This window comes from Caenorhabditis remanei, chromosome V, assembly GCF_010183535.1.
Source record: "Caenorhabditis remanei strain PX506 chromosome V, whole genome shotgun sequence".
Lineage (NCBI taxonomy): Eukaryota > Metazoa > Nematoda > Chromadorea > Rhabditida > Rhabditidae > Caenorhabditis > Caenorhabditis remanei.
In genome coordinates, this window is record NC_071332.1 from 16,233,715 (window position 1) to 16,255,551 (window position 21,837).

Sequence of the window (21,837 nt, forward strand, 5' to 3'; positions counted from 1 at the left end):
TCAATAAATGTTGATGTTGTTTTTTATCGCATCTTTTGTTTTTTTAAATCCAAATTCAACTGTTTACATATCTTCTATTACTATATGTGTCTTCTGTCTGTGTGATAATGGTTTAGGGCTCTTCTCATTGTTCCATTAATAATCACTGTCATCTGAAATAGTCACTTCACTATTGCTTTGATGTAAGACTCGAAAATGTTTTTGAAAAATGAAGTTTTTTTCTTCAGATTAGACATTACCTAGCTCTCATACATCTGCTCAACAATTCGACATCATTTACACTGGAAGGTGTGCCAAAGTCAGAAATGAGAAAATAAACAACTTCCTCACGCCACCTGAATTAGATATTGGATTATTTTTGGTAATGCCAGCAAGTCGTCAGAAATTATAGTATTCATGTCACGAAAGGGGAAGAAAAAGGAGAAGGATTATTTTCTCTCGGCCACTTCACTTCGTTTATTTTCCTCTTTTTAACGGATATAAAATGGTAAGCTACCTGGTAGAAATTATTCCAAAATTACACGTATTTTAGTTCGGATTCATTCATGAGAGTATTCGTCAACTCATCTGTCGTAACTATGGAGAAGAGACTTGGATTCAAGTTCTGGAGAAGGCTGGATTCGAGAACGGAAAAGAGAATATTGTGAATCATTACTACTCGGATACAGACACTTATGTTCTGGTGGATAGTGTCTCTCTTGTTATAAGTGAGTGTTAGAACTGAAATTGATGTATCTATGTATTGTGTAAATTTTAGAAGTGACGAAAGACCAGGTCTGGGAGATGTACGGCGGCTTCTTGATTACATATTCCATGGAAATTGGATGGGATGAATTAGTCCGGAGCATGAGTCCAAACCTGAAAGGGTTTCTGGATAGTCTTGATAGTCTCCACTACTTTATTGATCATGTGGTATACAAGGCTAACCTACGTGGACCGTCATTCAGGTGTGAGGAAAACTCGGACGGTGATCTCCTTCTGCATTATTTCACTGGCCGCCCTGGTTTGTATCCAATTGTAAAAGGAGTGGTGAGAGAGGTGGCTAAACGAGTTTTCGATTTGGATATCAACTTGGTAGTGCAAGGAAGAACTCAGAGAAGTGTGCACATGAATAATGGAGAGAGAGTGGAGGAGCATGTGGTGTTTTTGATTAAGGTAAGGAAAAGTACTATCACAAATATTTTGCTATGAAATTTTAGAACGTCGGAGAGAACCGCCGAGATTCAGATGGCTCTCATGCCGGCCTGCTCGCTTCCTCTAACCCGAACTTTCCGGAAATTTTGGATGACACTCTCCAAATGTCACTTGACGACTTTTCCAAAGCTCTCCCTTATCACTTTGTGATTGATGAGTCTTGCAAACTGGTTCAATGCGGTAGTGAGCTACAGTAAGTCTTACTACTGCAAGATAAAACAAAAAAAGCATTTCCAGCAATCATATCCCCAATGAGCTCCTTCAACCTGGGACTCCAATCCTCCGTATCTTTGAAATCAATCGCCCTCAAATCCCATTGGATTTTGAAAATATTTGCAACTTTATCAATGCGGTATTTGTCCTCCAAGTCAAAACGTCTCCATTGAAGAAGAAATTAATGGATGCAATGAGCCAGGAGGAGCTTAAACAGGAAGTGTAAGTCAGTGGAAGATTTTCTCTAACTGCGGAATATTTCAGGGAAGCGTTAGAAGAGGAGGAGGACAAATCAAACGAGCTAACACAGGGACACCATCTTAAACTGAAAGGGCAGATGATGCTACTATCCTCCAAGAAACATATCATCTACCTGTGCTCTCCATACGTGACATCTATAAATGAGTTGATGCAGTATGGGATGAGACTGACCGCCATGCCTCTTCATGATGCTACACGGGATTTGATTCTTCTCAACCAGCAAAGATTGACGGATGTGGAAGTGAAGTGAGTTCTAAACAGTTTTTCTGTTCAATTTTGAAATTCCAGCCTCCAACTAGAAGCTAACAATGAGCAGCTTGAAACCATGACCAGGGAATTGGAGCAAGAGCGTCTGAAGACTGATTCAATTCTGAAAGATATGCTTCCAAAACGTATTGCTCAACAGTTGCTCAGTGGAGAACATATTGAAGCTGCAGAGCATGACGCTACGGTGATGTTCTGTGATCTACCAACTTTCCAACAAACCATACCTCAATGTTCTCCTAAGGACATCGTTCGAATTCTCAATGAGATTTTTAAAAAATTGGATCGTATTATTGTGATCCGAGGGGTCTTCAAAGTGGAGACAGTCTCCGACAGCTATATGGCAGTGTCGGGGATTACTGAGTTCACTCCGGAGCACGCTGAAAATATGTGTCACGTGGCATTAGGGATGATGTGGGAAGCAAGAAGTGTGGTGGACCCTGTTTCGAAGAATCCATTCCTTCTGAGAATTGGCCTGCACTCTGGAAAGATTGTCGCTGGAGTTGTTGGAACAAAGTCGCCAAAATATTGTCTATTCGGGGAGACTGTCACGCTGGCGTCTCAAATGGAATCTCAAGGAATGGCTGGAAAGATTCAATGCAGCAAATGGACATACGAGAAGGCGATGGAAACTGGACGATTTGAGTTTAGTCCCCGCGGGAGGATTAATGTAAAGGATAGAGGGCAGACAGAGACGTATTTCTTGACGAGAAGTTTGAAGAAAAGTATTTGGGAGATTGTGGATCATGAGAGAGGTTAGCGAATATGTACCATTGGGAACTAATCATGTTCTTGCAGATGTGAACGTTAATAGTATCGAAGGATACGAAGAATTGGAGACGTCGATTGAAAATGCGATCACGGTGAAGGCGAATAATCTACGTCCCGGACATCTCAACTCGGCAGCTTGCTCTATTTCTTGATTTTTTATTTTGTAATTATTTTGAAGATCAACAACGAAAAATGTAATAAACTTGTCAGTTTCTTTTAAAAGAACAATCAATCAGTTATGAGGAATTTCATTAGGTCGACTTTAGGAAGTTTGCGATGAATGGAAATGTAACTGTTTTCGAGCACGAGCAGAACCGAACTGATCCTCAACATTTTCGAGCGCGGCGAGCCGAAAAACTAATTGAACTATTCACCTCCGGAAAAATGTTTTTCACTCGAGTCATTTACCGGAGAATACGGAAAAAAGTTTTTTTGGTAAATGAGCAAAGGGAAAAAAAACGTTTTTTTCAGGACGTGAATAGCTCGATAACTTTCGATTTTGTTCACGTAAAGAAGATCGGAACCAGATAGCGGGAGCCTAAGACAATCAACAATCCCATATCGGGTTGAAAGTTTCTGCTATTACATATAGTGTGCTTCTTTCAAATTTGCTTCATCAAATGATGATTAATTATCGACTCTCTTGTTAGCATTGCATGTCGTCACACTCAAAATGCATAGATAAAACAATTTCAAATCGGAAACTATCAACAATTAGGATGGTATAAAGATAACAAGCGGAACCATTTTCCTTGCACCGCGAAACAAATTTTTATTGACATTCTCTTATTTCCTAACATCTTTTTGGTTTGTAGTAGTGACGTATCTGAACTGAGAGGAGCAAATAGGATCGAAAAATCAGTTTTTGAGTCATAAAATGGTTTCTCAATCAGGATCAAAGAATAAACATTTTTCGCTCACTTCTTATCATAATGTAATTACATGCCTAATGTTGCAAAGTGGTTTCATTATAAAAAGCGAGTTGGGATTGTTATCGGAAGACTTGGAAACTTTTCGAAATGAAATTTCTATCATTCGTTTCACTAATTAGCTTTATTTATGGGAGCCAGCAAGTCGAGCAACTGATCAATCTCAACACTTTTATCGGAGGAAATGTATCAAATCCATTTAGCCGTAATGAGAGTCCGTGTAACATTTATGTTTCCGCAAGTGCTGATGATGAATCTCTATTATCAAAAATCTATTTAGTAAATGACGATAACCAAAAGATTTCGTAAGTTTCACTATGGGGGATTCAGAAATACAAATTATCTGTTTTCAGGCTTAACGACTTACGTTTGAGTAGAAACGCTAACACCGGAGAACTTCAACCATTCAGTGTCTTCAGCTCCGGTTATCTGATCACAAACCTTACTACGAGTCAGTTACAGACATTAACCGGATTTTTGTTTCAAAGCACAAGGGATCAGTGGAGTAACAGTAATTTAATATTGATATATAGGATTCTAAACAAACAGAGAAATTCAGATAACTTCCACGTCTTCGAAGCTGATGATATTCAAGACATAAGTCGTTATGACACGGACCAATCAACCACTCTTTTTTTGAATTCTGGCAGAGATAATACCGGATCTCAAAGTTCCGTAACATTCAGTAAATGGGATCAGGGTGATGATGCTCGAGTTAACATCTATAATGGTTTCCGTTCAAGCGAACGAGAGGATGTACTAATCTTCTCAAATCCACTAGCAGTTCAAGATATTGTGATGTTGTTCCCAAAAGTTGAGACATTTTCGGTGCCTTGCAGAACGTTTTACATAAAGTCGTTGGGAAGAATAAGTTATCGAATTCAGCCAGGAAGTCGTAAGTTTAAAAAAACCGAAATGAGAGATGACGATCTGAAATTGAAGAAAATCTATTTGCTACTTCTTCATACACTACTACTGGTCTACTTGTGAAAGGAGCGGATCAAGAATCTTCTGCGACGTACCGAATTCTGCAAGACTCACAAGATTTCACGGGAGTGACTGGTTTCAATGTAATGAGCTCCATGATATTTTGATTTAAAATCATTAAAAAGTATTTCAGACTCTTGCCATCAACAATAAAAACAACACTCAAGTTCAGGTAGCAGTCTATAATAATCCGCCAGATAACAGCTACTACAACACGTCAGTCATTCCGGGGAATGCAGTCATGTCTTGGAGTATTCCATTTGTTGGTGACAAGCTTGATATAAAATCAAGAAGAGATAACACTTCAGCAATCTTCACCCAGTTTTTTATCATTCGTGAGTTTAGGAGTGTGGTTAGAACTACTGTCACATGTAAGATACATTTCAGAAGGACCACCTCGCCTGACTACAACTACTCAGACGCCTCTAACAACTACAACACAGACATCTACGACGCAGACATCTACGACACAGACTTCGACGCAGACGCCGACCACAACAACAACATTGCCAACTTCTACAACAACTGTCAAAACAACATCAACACCAACAACAACAAAACCAACACAACCGACAACAAACTCTTCGTCAACAACAACGACAACTACAACTACAACAGTAGCAACAACTACAAAAGTGGCATCAGTTTCTAAATTATTTGTTTCGATTGTTGTTTCTTTAAGCTATGTGGTTTTGATTTAATTGTAATTTTTGAGATGGTAAAATGAATAAATACTCTGGACTTTTATCGTTTCAAAATTAGACAAAATTTTGAACTTTCTCTTCTGAAAAAAAACGATGTGAATGACTTCAAATGCAGTTGAATACAAGAAAAATCACAGATGTCGGATAGACCGTATAACTTTCATTGGGAATCGAGATGTTTTATAACTGAATTTTGTAAATCACTATTGACTTCATTCAGTGATAAATTCATTTAGAAATTATTGATCTTTCTGAATTATCACATCAAATAACTATCAGTTATCGTCACCCTTATTGACATTGCGATTCGTCAGAGATAAACGTTTCCTACTCGGAAATTATAAACAATGGTATGTGGTTAACGTGCCGAAGCATTTTCTCTCTTTTGCAAGTGATGCACACTCTCTCATTCACGTTTTATAGTAGTGACGAATCAAAATTCGAAATGAAACCAAAAAACCATCTTATCTCACCTCATAAAATGGTCTCTTGATGAGAATCCAATAAAAAAGACAATTTTTAAATTACGCACTGCGTATCGTTATGAAACTAGATACTAAATGTTGCAAAAAACTTTCAATATAAAAGGCGAGTTGGGACTGTTACCGGAAGACTGGGAAACTCTCCAAAATGAAATTTCTATCATTTGTTCTACTGACTAGCTTTATTTATGGGAGCCAGCAAGTCGAGCAACTGATCAATCTCAACACTTTTATCGGAGGAAATGTATCAAATTCGTTGCCCGGACAATCGTCGTATGGTATTTATATTTCTGCAAGCAATGATGATGAATCTCTACTCTCGCAAATCTATTTAGTAGATTACAATAATCGTATGACTTCGTAAGTTTAATTGAGATTCAGAAATACAAATAAACTGTTTTCAGACTCAACGATGTACGTTTGAATACAAATTCCATCACCGGAGCACTTCAAGCATACGAAGTCTTTATATCAGTCTATTTGATCACAAACCTTACTACGAGTCAGTTGCAGACATTGACCGGATTTATGTATTTAAGCACATTGAATCAAGATCGAAATAGTAATTTTTTTTATCCAAAATAATCGGATGAATGGAACATAGACCAAATTCAGATTACTTCCACGTCTACGATGTTTCGTATACTCAAACTATCAGCTATCAATTGAATTCGCAGAACCCGGCGACAATAACCACTCTTTTTCTGAATAGTGATAATGCCAGTTCCGTGACATTCAGTAGATGGGATCAAGGTCTTGATGCTCAAGTTACTCTCTATGATGGATTCCGGTCAAGCGTCGCGGAACGAGCAAACACTCAAATTTTCGCCAATCCACTTTATTTTCAAAATTTTGGAATATCTTTCTCGAACGTTGAGACTTTCTCAATTCCAAGCAGAACGTTTCACATGAAATCGCTCGGCGGAATCAGTTTCCGAATTCAGCCAGGAGAGAATCGTACGTTTTCTGTTGTGTTTAAAAACGTTGTTCTGCTTAAATTTTAGAGAAATTAGTTGCTACGACTGCTTTCACAACTACTGGTCTACATGTGAAAAGAGCGGATCAAGAATCTTCTGTGACGTATCGAATTTTGCAAGACTCACTTGATTACACGGGAGTGACTGGTGTCAATGTAATGAACAACAAGCTTTAAAACTAAAAGGTTTAATTTCAGATTGTTTCTACCATTCCAGGGAGTTCTTCAGTTCAAGTAGCAGTATATAATAATCCACCAGATAACAGCTACTACAACACGTCAGTCATTCCGGGGAATGCAGTAATGTCTTGGAGTATTCCATTTGTTGGTGACAAGCTTGATATCAAATCAAGAAGAGATAATACTTCTACAATCTTCACGCAGTTTTTTATCATTCGTGAGTTTAGGAGTGTGGTTAGAACTACTGTCACATGTAAGATACATTTCAGAAGGACCACCTCGGCTGACTACAACTACGCAGACGCCTCCAACTACTACGACACAGACACAGACACAGACATCGGCATCACTAACAACAACAACATTGCTATCTTCCACAACAATTATGAAGACGACACCAACTACAACAAATCCACCACAACAGGCAACAAACTCTTCGTCAACAACAACAACTACTACTACTACAACAGTTGCAACAACCACAAAATTGGCTTCTGTTTCTAAATTATTTGCATCTATTGTTGTTACTTTGAGTTTTGTATTCTTGGTATAATTTTAACTTCTGAAAATTAAAATGAACGAAACTTCCCATCCACTTTCTGTTTTACAATGAGTTTATGTAAATAATTGAACCCATACATGTGGAATCAGCACTCGTTCTGATAATTGATAACTGCTGGCATCATAAAATAATTAAAACTGTATGTGATTTCTGCTCCGATTGTTCCATGTAGTTTGTCCATCATCCTCTCCGTACGTGATTAACTCAGTGATAAGGTTGTGTGACCAAACTTCTGCACCGAGAAGGAAATAAAATCAAAAAATCATTTTTTCAAGTCAGAAATTTCTTTTATTATATTTGGAACTGAGAGCAGCACATCACAGATAATACAAAACTACACACGCTACTCTGCTAAATGTATTCTACACAAAATAGTTATCGAAGGTCATCTACTATGCTATAAATGAAAATGTTGTTTTTAATTTTACTAATTTCTATTATTATCCAGCCAGTACGCCGACAGAAATAAAAAATTCCCAATCGACCGCCGTTGTTAGCCAATTTGTAGCTTTCCAGAAAATCAAATACTAAACAAATTTGCGTGTAATCATTTCAAATTGTTATCAGTAACAAAGAAAATTATTCTGTGTTTTGCTCTAAAACTCCGACGACCATTCTCATAGAACACTAGGTCATTTCACATCATTTTGTTATAGTTTCTGATTGTCTTGTTATTAATCGGAATTTCTCATGACATAATTCAAAAAAAATCGACCAAAAAATCGTTGTTAGGATAAACTATAAATAAAGAAGGAGAATCATTATGAATAATTGTGAAACTATAAAACTCGTCATTCTTTATTCCTGCTTGTTTCAACTTATAGTATCACAGACCCTAATATGTGACCCTGGCTTCACTATGGTGCTAGACAAGTGTCTTCAGATTTTCAATGAACCTCAGAACCATACATTTGCTGAGAATAAGTGTCGAAGCTATGGCGGGACATTGGTTATTATTCAGAATGCAATTGTGAGTTTCAAAGGATTTCAGTCTTTGCTTCGACTGTAAGAGGGAGTTCTTTTCAGCAAAACCGTGCAATTTCGAAATTTGCTAGTGACAATAACTTGAGTAAAGTATGGATTGGAGTCTACTGCTTTGGAAATTCCACCTCTTAATGTTTCTATGATGACTTTTCGGGACCTGTCTCAATTGGAAATAATTTTGCACCAGGGTCCCAATATAGCGGATGTGTTAGTATGGTAACAACTGGATCACAATCTGGAAAATGGTATAGTTCCAGTTGCAATGGTGTGGACGGAAGTAATTCTTACATTTGTGAAATGCCGACTACAACAAATGGTAAGATATTAACACAGGACAATAGCTCAACCGTTATTAACTTTAGGAACAATTAAGGGAGCAGAGTCATGTGTAAACTACGATGGGTACTGCTATTATACGACACATGATGCGCCTCTGGAAGTTGCGGAGAGTATTTGTCAAGAGAATAATGGTCACGTCGCCTCAATCAACTCTCAACATGAAAACGATTTCATCAAGAACACATTTTCCAGTGTCTACTTTTTAATGCTTTGCGCTAGAGAGTATTTTCCGAACGTCTATGCATGGTCCGATGGATCGTTGTTTGAAGATTTCGATAAGCGATACCAATTCGATATTGCTGACAACACGAGGCCCTGCTTAGTGATGACTACCGATACTGGGTTATGGATGAGAGCCGGATGTGATATTCAACAATCATTTGTCTGCAAAGTACCACTTGAGCCAAAAACAATTGAAGGCAATTCCCACTGCAACTCTACTATGCTAATGGCTCCCACAACCATTACATCATATGGCTACAACATCGGTTCCGAAGTTTTCACACCTTGTACATACCAGATAATATCACCAGGGCCATATTTTATCCAAATTTACTTCGTGGATATTCAGAATAGTACTGTAGAAGTTTTTGATGAAAACGGAAACGAGATTGCTCTTGCAACATCTAGGACTACAGTATACGCCTCGTCAAATTTTGTAACTGTGGTTCACAAAAGTGGAGGATTGTTTAAGGCAAAAGTGTTGGTCGCTTGATAATCAATTTGTTTGAAATAAATTTTCCGTTATTATTATTTATAAGAATTTTTTTCTGGAATAAAGCAATATGGCAACACTAATAAGACTACATACATCAAGTGCTCATAGCTTCCTTTCTATATTTCGAAAATCAAAAATTTTGTCATCAAATTTCTACTAAGTACACCTTAACACTCTAATCTGTTCTTAACGCCTTTTCGGAAACAAAAATCAGAATATCAACTCTTTCAATTGTTGCAAACGACCGCTATAAAAGTTGCTGATATAATTATTTTTAGTCATATTTCCTTCCAGTCAAAAATATGAAAGTTATTTTCCTATTTTTGTCTTTTATACTATCCACCCTATCGCAAAATCTAACATGCATGTATGGGTACGATTTAGTTATGAATAAGTGCTTGCGATATTATGGATCAGACAACCAAATACATTCTGAAATTTATGAATGTCGGTTATTTGGAGGGACACTTGTCACTATAAATAATGCAATCGTGAGTTTTTTTTTAAAAATTGGTTTCCAGTTCGAAAGTTTGTTTTTAGGAAAATAGAGCCGTTGTTCAATATGCATCTGACCAAGGCCAAGACAGAATCTGGTTAGGATCGTACTGTTTTGGAAATAGCTCATCGTCTTGTTACAACGATGACTACTCTGACTCCAGCTACAGTAACTTTGCCCCGGGGAACCCTCTTGTGAATGGTTCGGAAGGCTCTTGTGTTAGCATGATAACTAAAGGATCGCATGTTGGAAGATGGTTCTCCTCGAACTGCAATCACAATTTTTATTCATTTATTTGTCAACTGCCGACTACTGTAGATGGTAGGTTCGTGTTGGTATGCACAGAAATAATTATTTTTCAGGATCAAAGTACAAGTCCGATGGCAAATGGTTTGAAAATTTCAACAATTCCGCGTATTATGTTGTGGAAGGATCTATCGATGAAGCAGAAATCGAATGTCAAAAAAACAATGGGCATGTTGTGTCGATCCATTCAAAGCAGGAGAACGATTTTATTCTAAACCGGATGGCACTAGTTCCGGAAAATGTTAGACTCGGAGCAAAACGAGTTTTCAATAACTCTTATGCCTGGGCAGATGGTACTCTCTGGGATTTCGATTTCCGGGATCAGTTAGACGACATGCCAGAATCTCTAGACTGCTTAGAGATATTTACAGTACATCAACTATGGAGTAGAACCGACTGTGATACAACAGCATCTAACATCTGCAAGATACCACTCCCTCCAATTGAAGACAACTCTCATTGCAATACAACTCTCCTAATGTCTCCCTCTACTTTCACATCTTATGGATATGGCATGCAAGGATTACAGTCTCCTTGCACCTGGAAAATCGTGGCACCAGGTCCATATCAAGTCAATTTACAGTTTTTGGAAATGCGGAATAGCAGTGTGACGGTATTAGATGCAAGTGGGAAGCTGATAGCAAGCGTGAACTCGACGGTGAAAGTGTTAGCCGAGTCAAATATTGTTACAGTTGTACACAATGGGCAGGGAACTTTCAAGGCTAGTGCTCTGGCATTTTGAGTCTAAATTTTTTTTTAAATAATTAAAATTTATTGAATAAAGTCTCAAACCCGTGGAAATCCGTAACAAAAAAAGAAAGGTTGAAATTAATTCAAGTCAACAAAACCTCTTTCACACTATTATCAAATTTCATAAAATTAAAAAGATCGGAGACCCGAGTTTGATTATAAAGTGTCTTCACCCCACATCTTATTGCACTGATCAATAATATCAATTCACCGAATCTTTCTTCGCCATTTCCAGGAAACCTCTCCATAGTGTGCTCCATAAGCTCATCCACACATCTAGAATAGAGCCCAGCAACGACACCTTCTTGACCGCAATAGATGGCTCGTTCGGAGCAAGAAGCTGGAAATAAAAAATATGGTTGGGTGAACATTTTGAAAAATCTTACGTTTTAAGAGCATTAAAATTTTCAAAACGGCACATTCCACCTCATCAACTTCCAGTCTACGAAATGGTTTGGCAACGGTTTCCAGGAGATCCGACACAAAGTTATAGTGAAGTCTGAAACCGCAAGAAAATTTTGTAATGATATATTTATGAAACAACTTACTGTGTCTTAATTTTCATACTTTCCATGTCAATAGCTGCATATGGTAGTCCAAAAAAATAATCTGAATGCATAAAGCTTCCATTTTGAAGCAACCAAATCCCTGAATCCGCTTCTTTTGCAGTCTTGAATCCTTGATCAATTAGCAGAAATGCCAAGCAATACTCCGCCAAAATATTCTTCTTAGACACTAGAGATAACTTTTTGAAAGGCTTCAACTGGTTACCCCATTCCGTTGCTTGTTTTAGACACAATTTCAGCATGATATCCACATCATGAGCTCGAGCCCTTCGGCGGTATTTTACAGTATTCTGAAAGAATCCCCTTTCATTAAAATGTTATGTGCAAAGCGAAACAAATTCCGCCGGATGAGAACGAAAAGGACGAAAAGAACGAAAAGTCTGCGTGATCATTGATAACATCTCCTCGGAACACAAAAGAGACCATTAGATTACATGGGGTTGTTTCGTGAGAAAGTGAAATTGAGATGAGGCTACATACCATAACAGCACGTTCAACACACATAGCAAAAGATTGGTGGGAAGAAAGCAAATCGAAAATACAACATGTTTTTTACAACTTTTTCGAGTTAGTTATTTCAAAGTTTCCAAAAAAGTGTCTCAAAAAGTCTCTTTGAAATTTAAACAATTCAGAATTCAAAACCGTTTGATCGCAAGAGAAATAAAAAACAATAATGTTTTCCTTTTCTTTACTTCTGACATGTCATATGGTTATTACTGTGTAAATTTTTTTTTCAGAAGTTCAAAGCGTCCAGTTTCAGAGCGTCTGGTTTTTTAAAGGCTAGTTCTAAAATGATTGCATTCGGATTGTTCCTTACTACATATTCCCAATCACTCGTCAACTCTCCCCTTTTTCATAATTCTCTATTCCTCCAAACGGAGGTTAACCGCGTTCATTCGATCTTCCGTCCCGGACTAATTACGGTGAATAATGTGATTTTCCGTTTTGAATGGTGTCTCCTCACGGGAGTGTAATGACATGAATGATCACGAAGACTTTTCAGTTTCTTGCACTCAAGGGAAACAGCTTACCGAACTATCTTTATAAAAAGCCGGATCCACTTGATGGCTCTCAAAATATGGAAGATGCTCTGCAACCTGCACTCGCTGGAATTCAACCCATGGTTTGAGGAAACTGGGGTCTGAAAATTTTTATGGTTTTTTTTAAATTGTCACCCCTTATTTGATTCTTACCCTCCACAAAAATAATTTCAGGGCTGATTATCAAGTTTCGCGGGCCCACAACATCTCTCTTCTGGATAGCTTCTCCTCTCATCCCAACTCGAAGGCATTTCTGGAACCTGCAGTATCTACACGCGCATCGGTATACTGAAAACAATTTGTTTAAACTTGACAACACAGATAAAGTGAAACTTACAATTGGAAATAAAACAGTTTTGATGTTTTAAACATTTGTATTTCTTGTTTTTTGTGATTGATCTCCGAAAGAATACAGTACACCCAAGACAGGCGAATGCTCCGTATCTTTTATTGTTAACTTTATGATCTCCACAGACTTCACAGACTTCATTCGAAGAGGAAGGAGCCGGACTAGAAGACATGGAAGAACTTGAAGAGGACAGCATTATAGAACCTTCCGAGGAGTCCATCATTTCTTCAAATGGGCACATTGAAGAAGACCGGAAGGACAGAAGTGTACTCAACCTGCTTTGATCTGAATCTCAAATTGGGTTTGCACTGAAAAAGTGGAAGTGGGCGGAGTGCAATATCGTGCCTAGTTTGAATGAACATGATGAACTGGCGGTGGGAAATCGGGCATGTTTGAGAGGATGGAGGGGAGGGAGAAGAGAGATACGAAAGTTCGGAGATTGAAATCAAATCGCACCTAGAATGGGTTTATTGGATGTTTTTCATGGAATCTTGATCTTACTTTTTTCTTATGGACACATGATCTTAGCGGAGGTTACTGTATTTACAAATTTGGAAACATCCAAAAAATACTGGCTATGAATGTACAGTGCCGTGCAGTAAGATGTAAATTTAAACATTTCAGTTGAAAGTGACCAACTTTGAGAGGGTGTCACTGATTGTCCCACAAAGTAAATTATGTATAAACCATACAGAACAAAGGTAGAGCTTCATTTTTGTAGTTGACAACTTTTTTGTGCGAGCACTCCTTTGAAAGTTACATATCGACAAAATAATTGTCCGATTTCTGTGCAAAATATAATGATTTTTAAGCTGTCCTCTTAAAATTACCATAACTCTCTAGGGAGTGCTTCTACAAAAAAGTTGCCAACTACAAAAATAAAGCTCTACCTTTGTTCTGTATGGTTTATACATAATTGACTTTGTGTGATGACGTAACACCCTCTCAAAATAGGTAATTTTCCACTGAAAAAGGGCAAATTGAATATCTTACTGCACGGTGCTGTAATTGATAGTAAACGTATTATAGATTGTCTAATCACCTCATTTTTGTGAATTCATTCCTTTTTTATTTATTTTTTCGAAATATTTTGATTGGAAATATGTATATGAAAATAATGAATAAGATAGTAGGCTTCGAACATAACAGAATAATTACATTAGATACAAAATAGGTCATAAAATTCATTGATGATTCAAGTTGACAGTAATCTGGCTCGTCGACGTGACCTTGTGACTGCTTCCCTGACAGAACAAGAATCTTCTCACTTCTGGATTAAAAATCAACACGACCATTCTGTAAGTTTTTTTTCAACAACTTTATCCTCTTAGATCCAAGTTACCCATCAGCTGCATGCATCGCCACCCAGGCAAATGAAGTTGAGAAAAAGACAATCATTTTATTGGTGGTGTACTGTGGAACAAAGAAGTATGCGAGGAGCTCCATCATAAAAACCGAGCCCTGAGCAACGGTCTGCTTCAAGAAACGCATTTCACGGGAGGACATTTTGTTTTGAGCGTTTTCATTGATACTCGACTCCACCTGCAAAATAAATTGCATAGATTATTGATTTATTATTTTACAACGCTACCTTTTTCGTTATCATTCTAACTTTCACAACGGTCAGAATATCCATAAAAACAACAAATGCAACAATCGACGCATTTTTCAGAAAGTCTCCATACCAACCAATGAAACTGCAAAGGTCCGAAGTACTGAATGTCAAGAAGTGGATCTTCTCATCATAGTAAAGATAGCAGAGCTCTAGAAATCAAAGTGAATGACATTTAAATAGTTCAGAGGGAGCAACTAACTTTCATAAAACAGCAATGCCACTGAAACACAGAAGATCAAAATGGCAGCAATCAAAAATTTGGTATTCTTGTTGCTGAATACACTCTGGTAGCTGTAAGGGATCCATACTGCGCAAAATCGGTTGAAGGAGATTGCCAAATGAGTCATGATAGAGATTTCAGAGCAGAGGAGGATAACGAAACCGCAGTGATGGGAATACTGCTTCATGATCGGTACATCACTGAAATTTTAGGTGGGTTTCTTGGAGATAATGTCACCATGTGTAGATCAAACTTAAATTGAAACTATGTAGTTGACAACTTTTCTGTACGTGTGTTCTGAAACTTTAAAGGCAGAAGAAATCCTGGCCGGGCCGGATTCAAAAAATGATCCTATTATTTCTATACTTTTATTGTGAAATTTTTTCAATCGCTCATTAAGAATATGACTATTTCAGTCAAAAAACTCAAAAAATTTCAAACAATTTGTATTTAGAAGTTGTACTCAAGCCGACCCCGTAAAAATGTTTCAAATCGGCCCGACTGACGATTAGTCTGTGGAAAAGTTATTTAACCCTCGATTCAAAATATTTCAAGAAATATCTATATGGATAGTATAAGACTGTCAATGAGACCTGGCACCTACTGTAAATATGTATGTGAACTCTCAACTTGATTCTCCCCGTAACATTAGTCCGACTTACAATAAGACCATTGGGCAGAAGTAGAACAAGAACGACGTGGAATTGAGTGCATCAAAAAGCGTCTGGTTAGTGAGCAAGAATCCAAACGAATGATTGAACGATTTCAACTTGTGAATTGAATAAAACACTGCCCAGTTCAGCACGGTTCCCACCAGAGCGGCCTGTAATAGTTGACTAGAAAAGCCTTTAAAGTAAAAAATATCACTTACCGGTAGCAACGCGGAAGCAGTTACATTAATGTCCTCCATTGCTTCAAAAAGTGCGTTCTTCTGAGTTTTCCTGATCTCTTTTATATGGCTTTCTGAAAAACAATAAAATGTTATAGTCAATCTATTGCCTAGATTGTAATTGTATCTATCAAGACGTAAGACTAAGCAGCAAATGAACAAAGTACACTGTATTTCTAAGAAAGATACATTTTTTGAGATTTCGGTTGACTGGAGCAAACGATCTTTAACCATGAAAAGTATGAATAATCCTACATGAGCAAAGTTACAGACTGAGTTTTTATACTCAACGAGTCTTCCTGGTGATTAGATTATCAACAGATTTGTGGAGATTTTAAAAAATGTGCATAAATGAAGAATAGGCTTATGAAATCATTTAAAATTTTTCATGTTTTTGATGAAGAATAATAACAACAAAAAAAGATATGCGAACGTAGTAACATTTGAGTCACCTATGCAACTTCATCAACTTCTTATTGTAAAAAAATCTGCAATAGAAAAAAAACTGAAAAAATGAGAAATGTGTGTTTTGAGTGTTCAAAACAAAAAATAAATGCTTAGAAGTTGTCTGGGTAGATAAAATAGAAAATATAGTGTTTTTCAGAAACTGCCATTCAGAATTGAACTCAAAACATATGTATGATCAGAGGTATTATTCCGTCAAAAGAAAATAATGGAAAATCTCAAACTATACTCAAGTGCTTTCAAAAAGTCAGAATCTCCGCTGACTCATTGTATTTTAAATTGGAAATTTTTAGTAATCTAGGGATAACAACACATGATAACAAAAAGAGCAAAATGATATCTTATAAAATCAGATACAATTGAAAAAAATCCAAGTGAATAACAATTTTGTGGATTCCTGAACAACAATAACAAAAACTACAAACGACAAAATAATCTGAACATTTTCGAAAACCAATTGCACTGAAATCCAAAAATTTTGAAACATATGCTTTAATATCAAGTTGAAAAAAGAATAACATTTTGTAAAAAGAAGCAAAATGAATTTTTGTTGTTTTTGACTGTAATTTTGAATCAACTTGGTTATGAGATGTCTCAATTTCATGGTGCATTGTTTGGTTCAAAATGTTACGTAGCAAAGAGTCCTGTACCGATTTTGACAGTCCGACATGCTGGTATTTTTAGAGGTGTGTCTCATTTGACTGCCGGTCAGTTAGAGAGTGTTGGGCATCAAGATAATTATGGTATAATTTTCAAAACAGAATATAAAAATAATGAGTTTATAAAACAATTAATTCGATTTTCGGATTTTTCAGATTTTAAGACACACTCTCTGTGAAACTCGAGCATGGCGATGTACAGAAAAAAGTCAAACCGGTTTTTATGGGTTGGTATTATGCATAGTGGGTACCTAGACAACTAATAACACATTGGTCCATATTTCATTTGGCTCCGCCCCCTACCCTCTAAAATAGCCCCTCTGAGAGGTGAAAATTCTAAAAAAAAATCTGAAAGTTTTTTCGATTAAATTTTGACGGGAACAAATAGAAAACATTATTTCAAGAATTTTTAGTGTTTTGACCATATTTTTAGCGCCTCATTTTCACCGAGAAAAAATGTCATTTTTGTTAAATTTTCGGGTTTTTTTCAAACTTTTGTTTATAACTCAAAAAACTATCATTTGTTTGAATGAGATCTTTTCATATTCGGAATCTACAGGAAATTTGAAGTAATATAGGCAGTGTCCGGTCAAAAATCTCGGGGTACCTATTTTTGCTACAGAGCAAAATATGCAATTTTTTGAAAAATTTCAACGTATCCCTACTCATGGAGCGAAAATTCAATGTCGCCAAATCGGCTGAGATTTTGTCAGAATATTACACTATATGTTATCTATTTATTCCCAAAATTTCAGCTCATCCGGTTTGATCCCCGCCACTCGGTGTTGTATGGAATTTTTTTCGGTTGGAACACTGAAAACTGACACACAGATTTTCAAAAAAGCTACGGATCAAACTGGATGAGCTGAAATTTTGGGAATAAATAGATAACATATAGTGTAGTATTCTGACAAAATTTCAAACGATTTGGCGACATTGAATTTTTGCTCCATGAGTAGGGATACGTTGAAATTTTTCAAAAAATTGCATATTTTGCTCTGTAGCAAAAATAGGTACCCCGAGATTTTTGACCGGACACTGCCTATATTACTTCAAATTTCCTGTAGATTCCGAATATGAAAAGATCTCATTCAAACAAATGATAGTTTTTTGAGTTATAAACAAAAGTTTGAAAAAAACCCGAAAATTTAACAAAAATGACATTTTTTCTCGGTGAAAATGAGGCGCTAAAAATATGGTCAAAACACAAAAAATGCTTGAAATAATGTTTTCTATTTGTTCCCGTCAAAATTTAATCGAAAAAACTTTCAGATTTTTTTTTAGAATTTTCACCTCCCAGAGGGGCTATTTTAGAGGGTAGGGGGCGGAGCCAAATGAAATATGGACCAATATGTTATTAGTTGTCTGGGTACCCACTATGCATGATACCAACCCATAAAAACCGGTTTGACTTTTTTCTGTACAGTGGGTAACAGCTCGGAGCTCGAGTTTCACAGAGAATGTGTCTTAAACACTTCACGGTCTCCCACACTGCGAAAAAAAAACTGCAAGAAACGCGAAGCCGATATTTTCACGTTTCAAATCAATTCTTCTATTTTTGGACTGAAAATCCAGTATTTTCAGATATTCGCAATCGATGAAAAAAGTTTCCATTCATCAAAAAAGTAGAAAATATAATGCTCTATCTTATGAGCCAGAAAACGTAATTTTTTGGCTTTTTTGATACAGAAAAACAGATTTTCGGAAACGTGAGTATACATTTTTTGGCAGAAAACATTTTCAGACAAAAATTGCAGGAGGACGCTCTGAAACCGTTGTTGTCTGAAATTGCTGAAAATCCTGTTTTTCTGAAAATCTGTCTTTCTGCATCAAAAATGTCAATTTTTGACCAAAATTCACTTTCTGTCTGGCTCATAAAATAGAAAAATTTACTTTCTACAGTTCTGATGGACGAGACCTTTTTTATGCATTGCGACGTCTAAAAAACCTAAAAATATTGTATTTTCAGTGCGAAAAATAAAAGAATTGAATAAAACGTGAAAAAATCGGCTTCACGTTCTTTGCAGTTTCTTCGCAGTGTGGGAGACCGTGTAAAACAGAATAAAAAAAAGAAATATTAATGAAACAAGCAAATTTTTCACACATGCATTGGATTTCATGCATTTTTCAAGCAGAATTCAAAAGATTTATTAATAAATTCAGCAATGCTCATTAGAAAAGTTTGAAATTCTGTCAATTTTCCGGTGCGTCGGATAATCTAGAAGTCAAGAAGTGCAAAACATTATTCAGCTAGATGTATCTTTTTTTTCTTCTAACTTTGTGCATGTCTTACATCATTCAAGCTCGTCTGATTCTCGAGTACAAATTGATTCCCTTCCACCTCACTCAACGCACCCAAACTACGACTTCTCACTGAACAAAGACCGCAACTTCCCATAAAATGACAATAAACTGATTTCGTAGGTGTGAGCATTAAAAGAAACGCTACATTTTTAGTGTTCCTCGCTTGTTTCCAATTGACTGATAACAGTGTCTTGATAAACATTTCCGGGAGGGAGAACCGCTAATAAAAACAAAATGACCCTATGCCGAAAGTGCGTCAGAAGAACGTGCCGACACTTTTGAAGTTATTTTTAGAAAGATAAGGTGAAAGTATAGTTTGTGATTGGAATAATTGCGATTCCGAAATAAAAATTTGCCGGAAACTATTCATATATTTTTATTTACAATTTTTAATAAAGTTACATTACAAACAATGGCATTACAATTAGCACCCAAAGCGGCAGAGAAGAGACGGATTCCTTTGTTGTGGTCTCCATCGATACAGTAGTCTCTGTCATATCTATCATCTCAAAATTCAACAAAACAGTTGAATTTTTTGTTCCGGTATACACTAGCTTGAGATAACTCCCGATTCCAGCAATTTGTTGGTTTTCCAGACTAGTTTTGGTGTACCTGGAACAAAAATTTGCTTTTTATATTTGACTATTTTTCAAGTTGGTTTCCTACTTCTTATCCAAACTGTTGTCCCCGTCAGCTGTTCCCACTTCGACATTCAATGAATCACCATCATTCTCTAACTTGAGACTCTGCAGGTTAATGGAAAAGTTAAAATTCTTGTTGAAATCGGAGAACGTGTAATCGAAAGATGACTTGGCATCGGGGTTCCAGAGTTGAGGGGATGAAACGTATCGAGTCGCTCCTGACGAGGTGTCGAAATCTTTTTGTAGAGTACCAGGCCGAAGCTTGAAGTGGAAGGATGAATTGTAGAGATGGAAAGTGGCCATTGGTGCGGGGATGATTTGTGGGAAGCTTTGATTGTTGGAGGTGGAGTATCTGAAATTTTTAAATTTTTAAATCAGACAATCATTAGAACCCAAAGTTCCAGAAACTTACTGATAATGCAGCATAGTTTGCAGCTTATGGGATGGAGTCATTCCTTGGACTTCTACAAACCCGTTTGCATTCTAAAATAAAAATATAGAAACTTTCAAAAATTTTCAAGAAACTTTTTCAATACCGAATAGTCCTTATCCGTATCGAATAACATGTAATCAATTGAGAACGTGGTGCAATCCTTGCAAATTACAGTATACCATGAGTCTGTTACAACTGTTGCATCCTTCAAAAGATACATCCAGTCATCGTACTCCTTATCGGAATCCATCACAAGAACTCCATAGTTGTTCAGCGTTTTTATGACTGAAAATGGGAAAGTTAAGAAAAAAATTACAGTATGCACTGGTCATACCCGATGCATCATTTCCCAAAAACAGCGAGCTCGATGGGTTACCGTACAAATTGACGAGAGTTACAGTGTTGGAGGTTGAATAAAAAGGTTTTGCTTTTCGTAAACACTTGGCACTCTGCCAATATATTTCGAGTTGAAAATATCATTCCCATCGAACATAAATACTTCAGAAAGAGTCAAGTCAGCGACGCTACTTTGCCGGGATCCGTATTGCAAGTTGACTTGGTCATTGTCATTGCTAGCTTTCACAGTGTAATACTTATTAGGATCCAAGGTGGTGTTCAAATGAGTTCCAGTGGGAATTATTACTTGCTTGTAGTTGGACACTGCAATTTATCTTAAAAATTTTATACTCATCTGCAAAAACCCACGGTCGATATAGGAATACTTCGTGATAAATGCCAAGTCTCCAGTTTTCGACACAATTTCAAATGGAACTTCGGTGTTCATCGCGTAGTCTACCACGTTGACAGCTGGAGGAGAGATGCTAGAAAACCTTACATTAGTTTCAGAAAACATTCAAAATTCTCACAAAATATTGTCAAAATTTATAGAATTCTCCATCGAAACTTCATAATCTGCGGTGGTGTCAACTCGGAGAGCGAATCCTTTCGGGATTTGGAACTGTAACCCATTATATAAAAACTTTACATTATTCCAGAATTACTCACGGTATATGTACATGTTGTGTTGGCTGGAACTTGAACTTGACCTGTTGCTCCAGCTGGTAACACTCCAGTGAGTCCGGCATCTTTTGTGATTGGAGCTGTCGGGCAAACTGGATTTCAAGAAAAACTTAAACCAGAAAGTATCTTAACAACTCACTGAATTCTTGTGCTGTCAGTGTTAACGCGAAACTTAGCAAAATGAAAAGTAACACATTAAAATTTGCAGTCATTTTCAAATTCCAGAGAACTACGCACCAAAGGAATCTGACTACTTTTTGACCGTCTTATCGGCCTTTTAAGTGCAATAGACCACGCCCACTTAACACGTTTTGCCCAAAAGTCAACACAGCGAGCAAGTATCAGAAATACAATTAAAAATGTAATAGGTTTGTTCGAGCACAATGTGAAACTGTAAAATGACACCTAAGAGCAATCTAATGGCATTCGAGGTATGTAAGCTGGAAACAGGGAGGCTTGGTTTTCAAAGAAAGAACTGAAATTCGGGAAACGTGACATCAAAGTTTTCATATTCTGTTCT

At 36.9% G+C, this 21,837-nt stretch overlaps 7 protein-coding genes across 7 annotated transcripts; 4 read left to right on the forward strand and 3 right to left on the reverse strand.

Annotated features, from left to right (window-relative positions):
* Nucleotides 1–84: 84 nt before the first annotated feature.
* On the forward strand, nucleotides 85–2,855 carry GCK72_020522 (uncharacterized protein; the record flags this gene model as incomplete). Its single annotated transcript, XM_053733630.1, has 8 exons — nucleotides 85–99; nucleotides 533–707; nucleotides 758–1,155; nucleotides 1,200–1,387; nucleotides 1,432–1,629; nucleotides 1,672–1,914; nucleotides 1,957–2,687; nucleotides 2,731–2,855. 8 exons carry the CDS (start codon nucleotides 85–87, stop codon nucleotides 2,853–2,855), a joined length of 2,073 nt encoding a protein of 690 aa, XP_053582543.1.
* An 867-nt stretch (nucleotides 2,856–3,722) lies between these two features.
* On the forward strand, nucleotides 3,723–7,514 carry GCK72_020523 (uncharacterized protein; the record flags this gene model as incomplete). The annotated part of the gene is made up of 12 exons (XM_053733631.1): nucleotides 3,723–3,937; nucleotides 3,986–4,143; nucleotides 4,192–4,527; nucleotides 4,575–4,702; nucleotides 4,753–4,954; nucleotides 5,007–5,290; nucleotides 5,912–6,165; nucleotides 6,210–6,367; nucleotides 6,421–6,762; nucleotides 6,810–6,937; nucleotides 6,980–7,178; nucleotides 7,231–7,514. The coding sequence occupies 12 exons, from the start codon at nucleotides 3,723–3,725 to the stop codon at nucleotides 7,512–7,514; spliced, it is 2,688 nt and encodes an 895-aa protein (XP_053582544.1).
* Nucleotides 7,515–8,720: 1,206 nt separating this feature from the next.
* On the forward strand, nucleotides 8,721–9,561 carry GCK72_020524 (uncharacterized protein; the record flags this gene model as incomplete). Its single annotated transcript, XM_003116040.2, has 2 exons — nucleotides 8,721–8,823; nucleotides 8,870–9,561. 2 exons carry the CDS (start codon nucleotides 8,721–8,723, stop codon nucleotides 9,559–9,561), a joined length of 795 nt encoding a protein of 264 aa, XP_003116088.2.
* Nucleotides 9,562–9,929: 368 nt separating this feature from the next.
* On the forward strand, nucleotides 9,930–11,108 carry GCK72_020525 (uncharacterized protein; the record flags this gene model as incomplete). Its single annotated transcript, XM_053733632.1, has 3 exons — nucleotides 9,930–10,055; nucleotides 10,105–10,228; nucleotides 10,423–11,108. 3 exons carry the CDS (start codon nucleotides 9,930–9,932, stop codon nucleotides 11,106–11,108), a joined length of 936 nt encoding a protein of 311 aa, XP_053582545.1.
* Nucleotides 11,109–11,199: 91 nt separating this feature from the next.
* On the reverse strand, nucleotides 11,200–13,294 carry GCK72_020526 (uncharacterized protein; the record flags this gene model as incomplete). Its single annotated transcript, XM_053733633.1, has 6 exons — nucleotides 11,200–11,456; nucleotides 11,503–11,615; nucleotides 11,665–11,972; nucleotides 12,714–12,823; nucleotides 12,876–13,010; nucleotides 13,060–13,294. 6 exons carry the CDS (start codon nucleotides 13,292–13,294, stop codon nucleotides 11,200–11,202), a joined length of 1,158 nt encoding a protein of 385 aa, XP_053582546.1.
* A 961-nt stretch (nucleotides 13,295–14,255) lies between these two features.
* On the reverse strand, nucleotides 14,256–15,816 carry GCK72_020527 (uncharacterized protein; the record flags this gene model as incomplete). The annotated part of the gene is made up of 6 exons (XM_053733634.1): nucleotides 14,256–14,367; nucleotides 14,414–14,613; nucleotides 14,663–14,835; nucleotides 14,886–15,106; nucleotides 15,569–15,729; nucleotides 15,778–15,816. The coding sequence occupies 6 exons, from the start codon at nucleotides 15,814–15,816 to the stop codon at nucleotides 14,256–14,258; spliced, it is 906 nt and encodes a 301-aa protein (XP_053582547.1).
* Nucleotides 15,817–19,621: 3,805 nt separating this feature from the next.
* Nucleotides 19,622–21,529, reverse strand: GCK72_020528 (uncharacterized protein; the record flags this gene model as incomplete). The annotated part of the gene is made up of 10 exons (XM_053733635.1): nucleotides 19,622–19,835; nucleotides 19,890–20,216; nucleotides 20,277–20,347; nucleotides 20,401–20,582; nucleotides 20,632–20,746; nucleotides 20,797–20,957; nucleotides 21,003–21,118; nucleotides 21,164–21,255; nucleotides 21,303–21,409; nucleotides 21,457–21,529. 10 exons carry the CDS (start codon nucleotides 21,527–21,529, stop codon nucleotides 19,622–19,624), a joined length of 1,458 nt encoding a protein of 485 aa, XP_053582548.1.
* Between the last annotated feature and the right edge of the window lie 308 nt (nucleotides 21,530–21,837).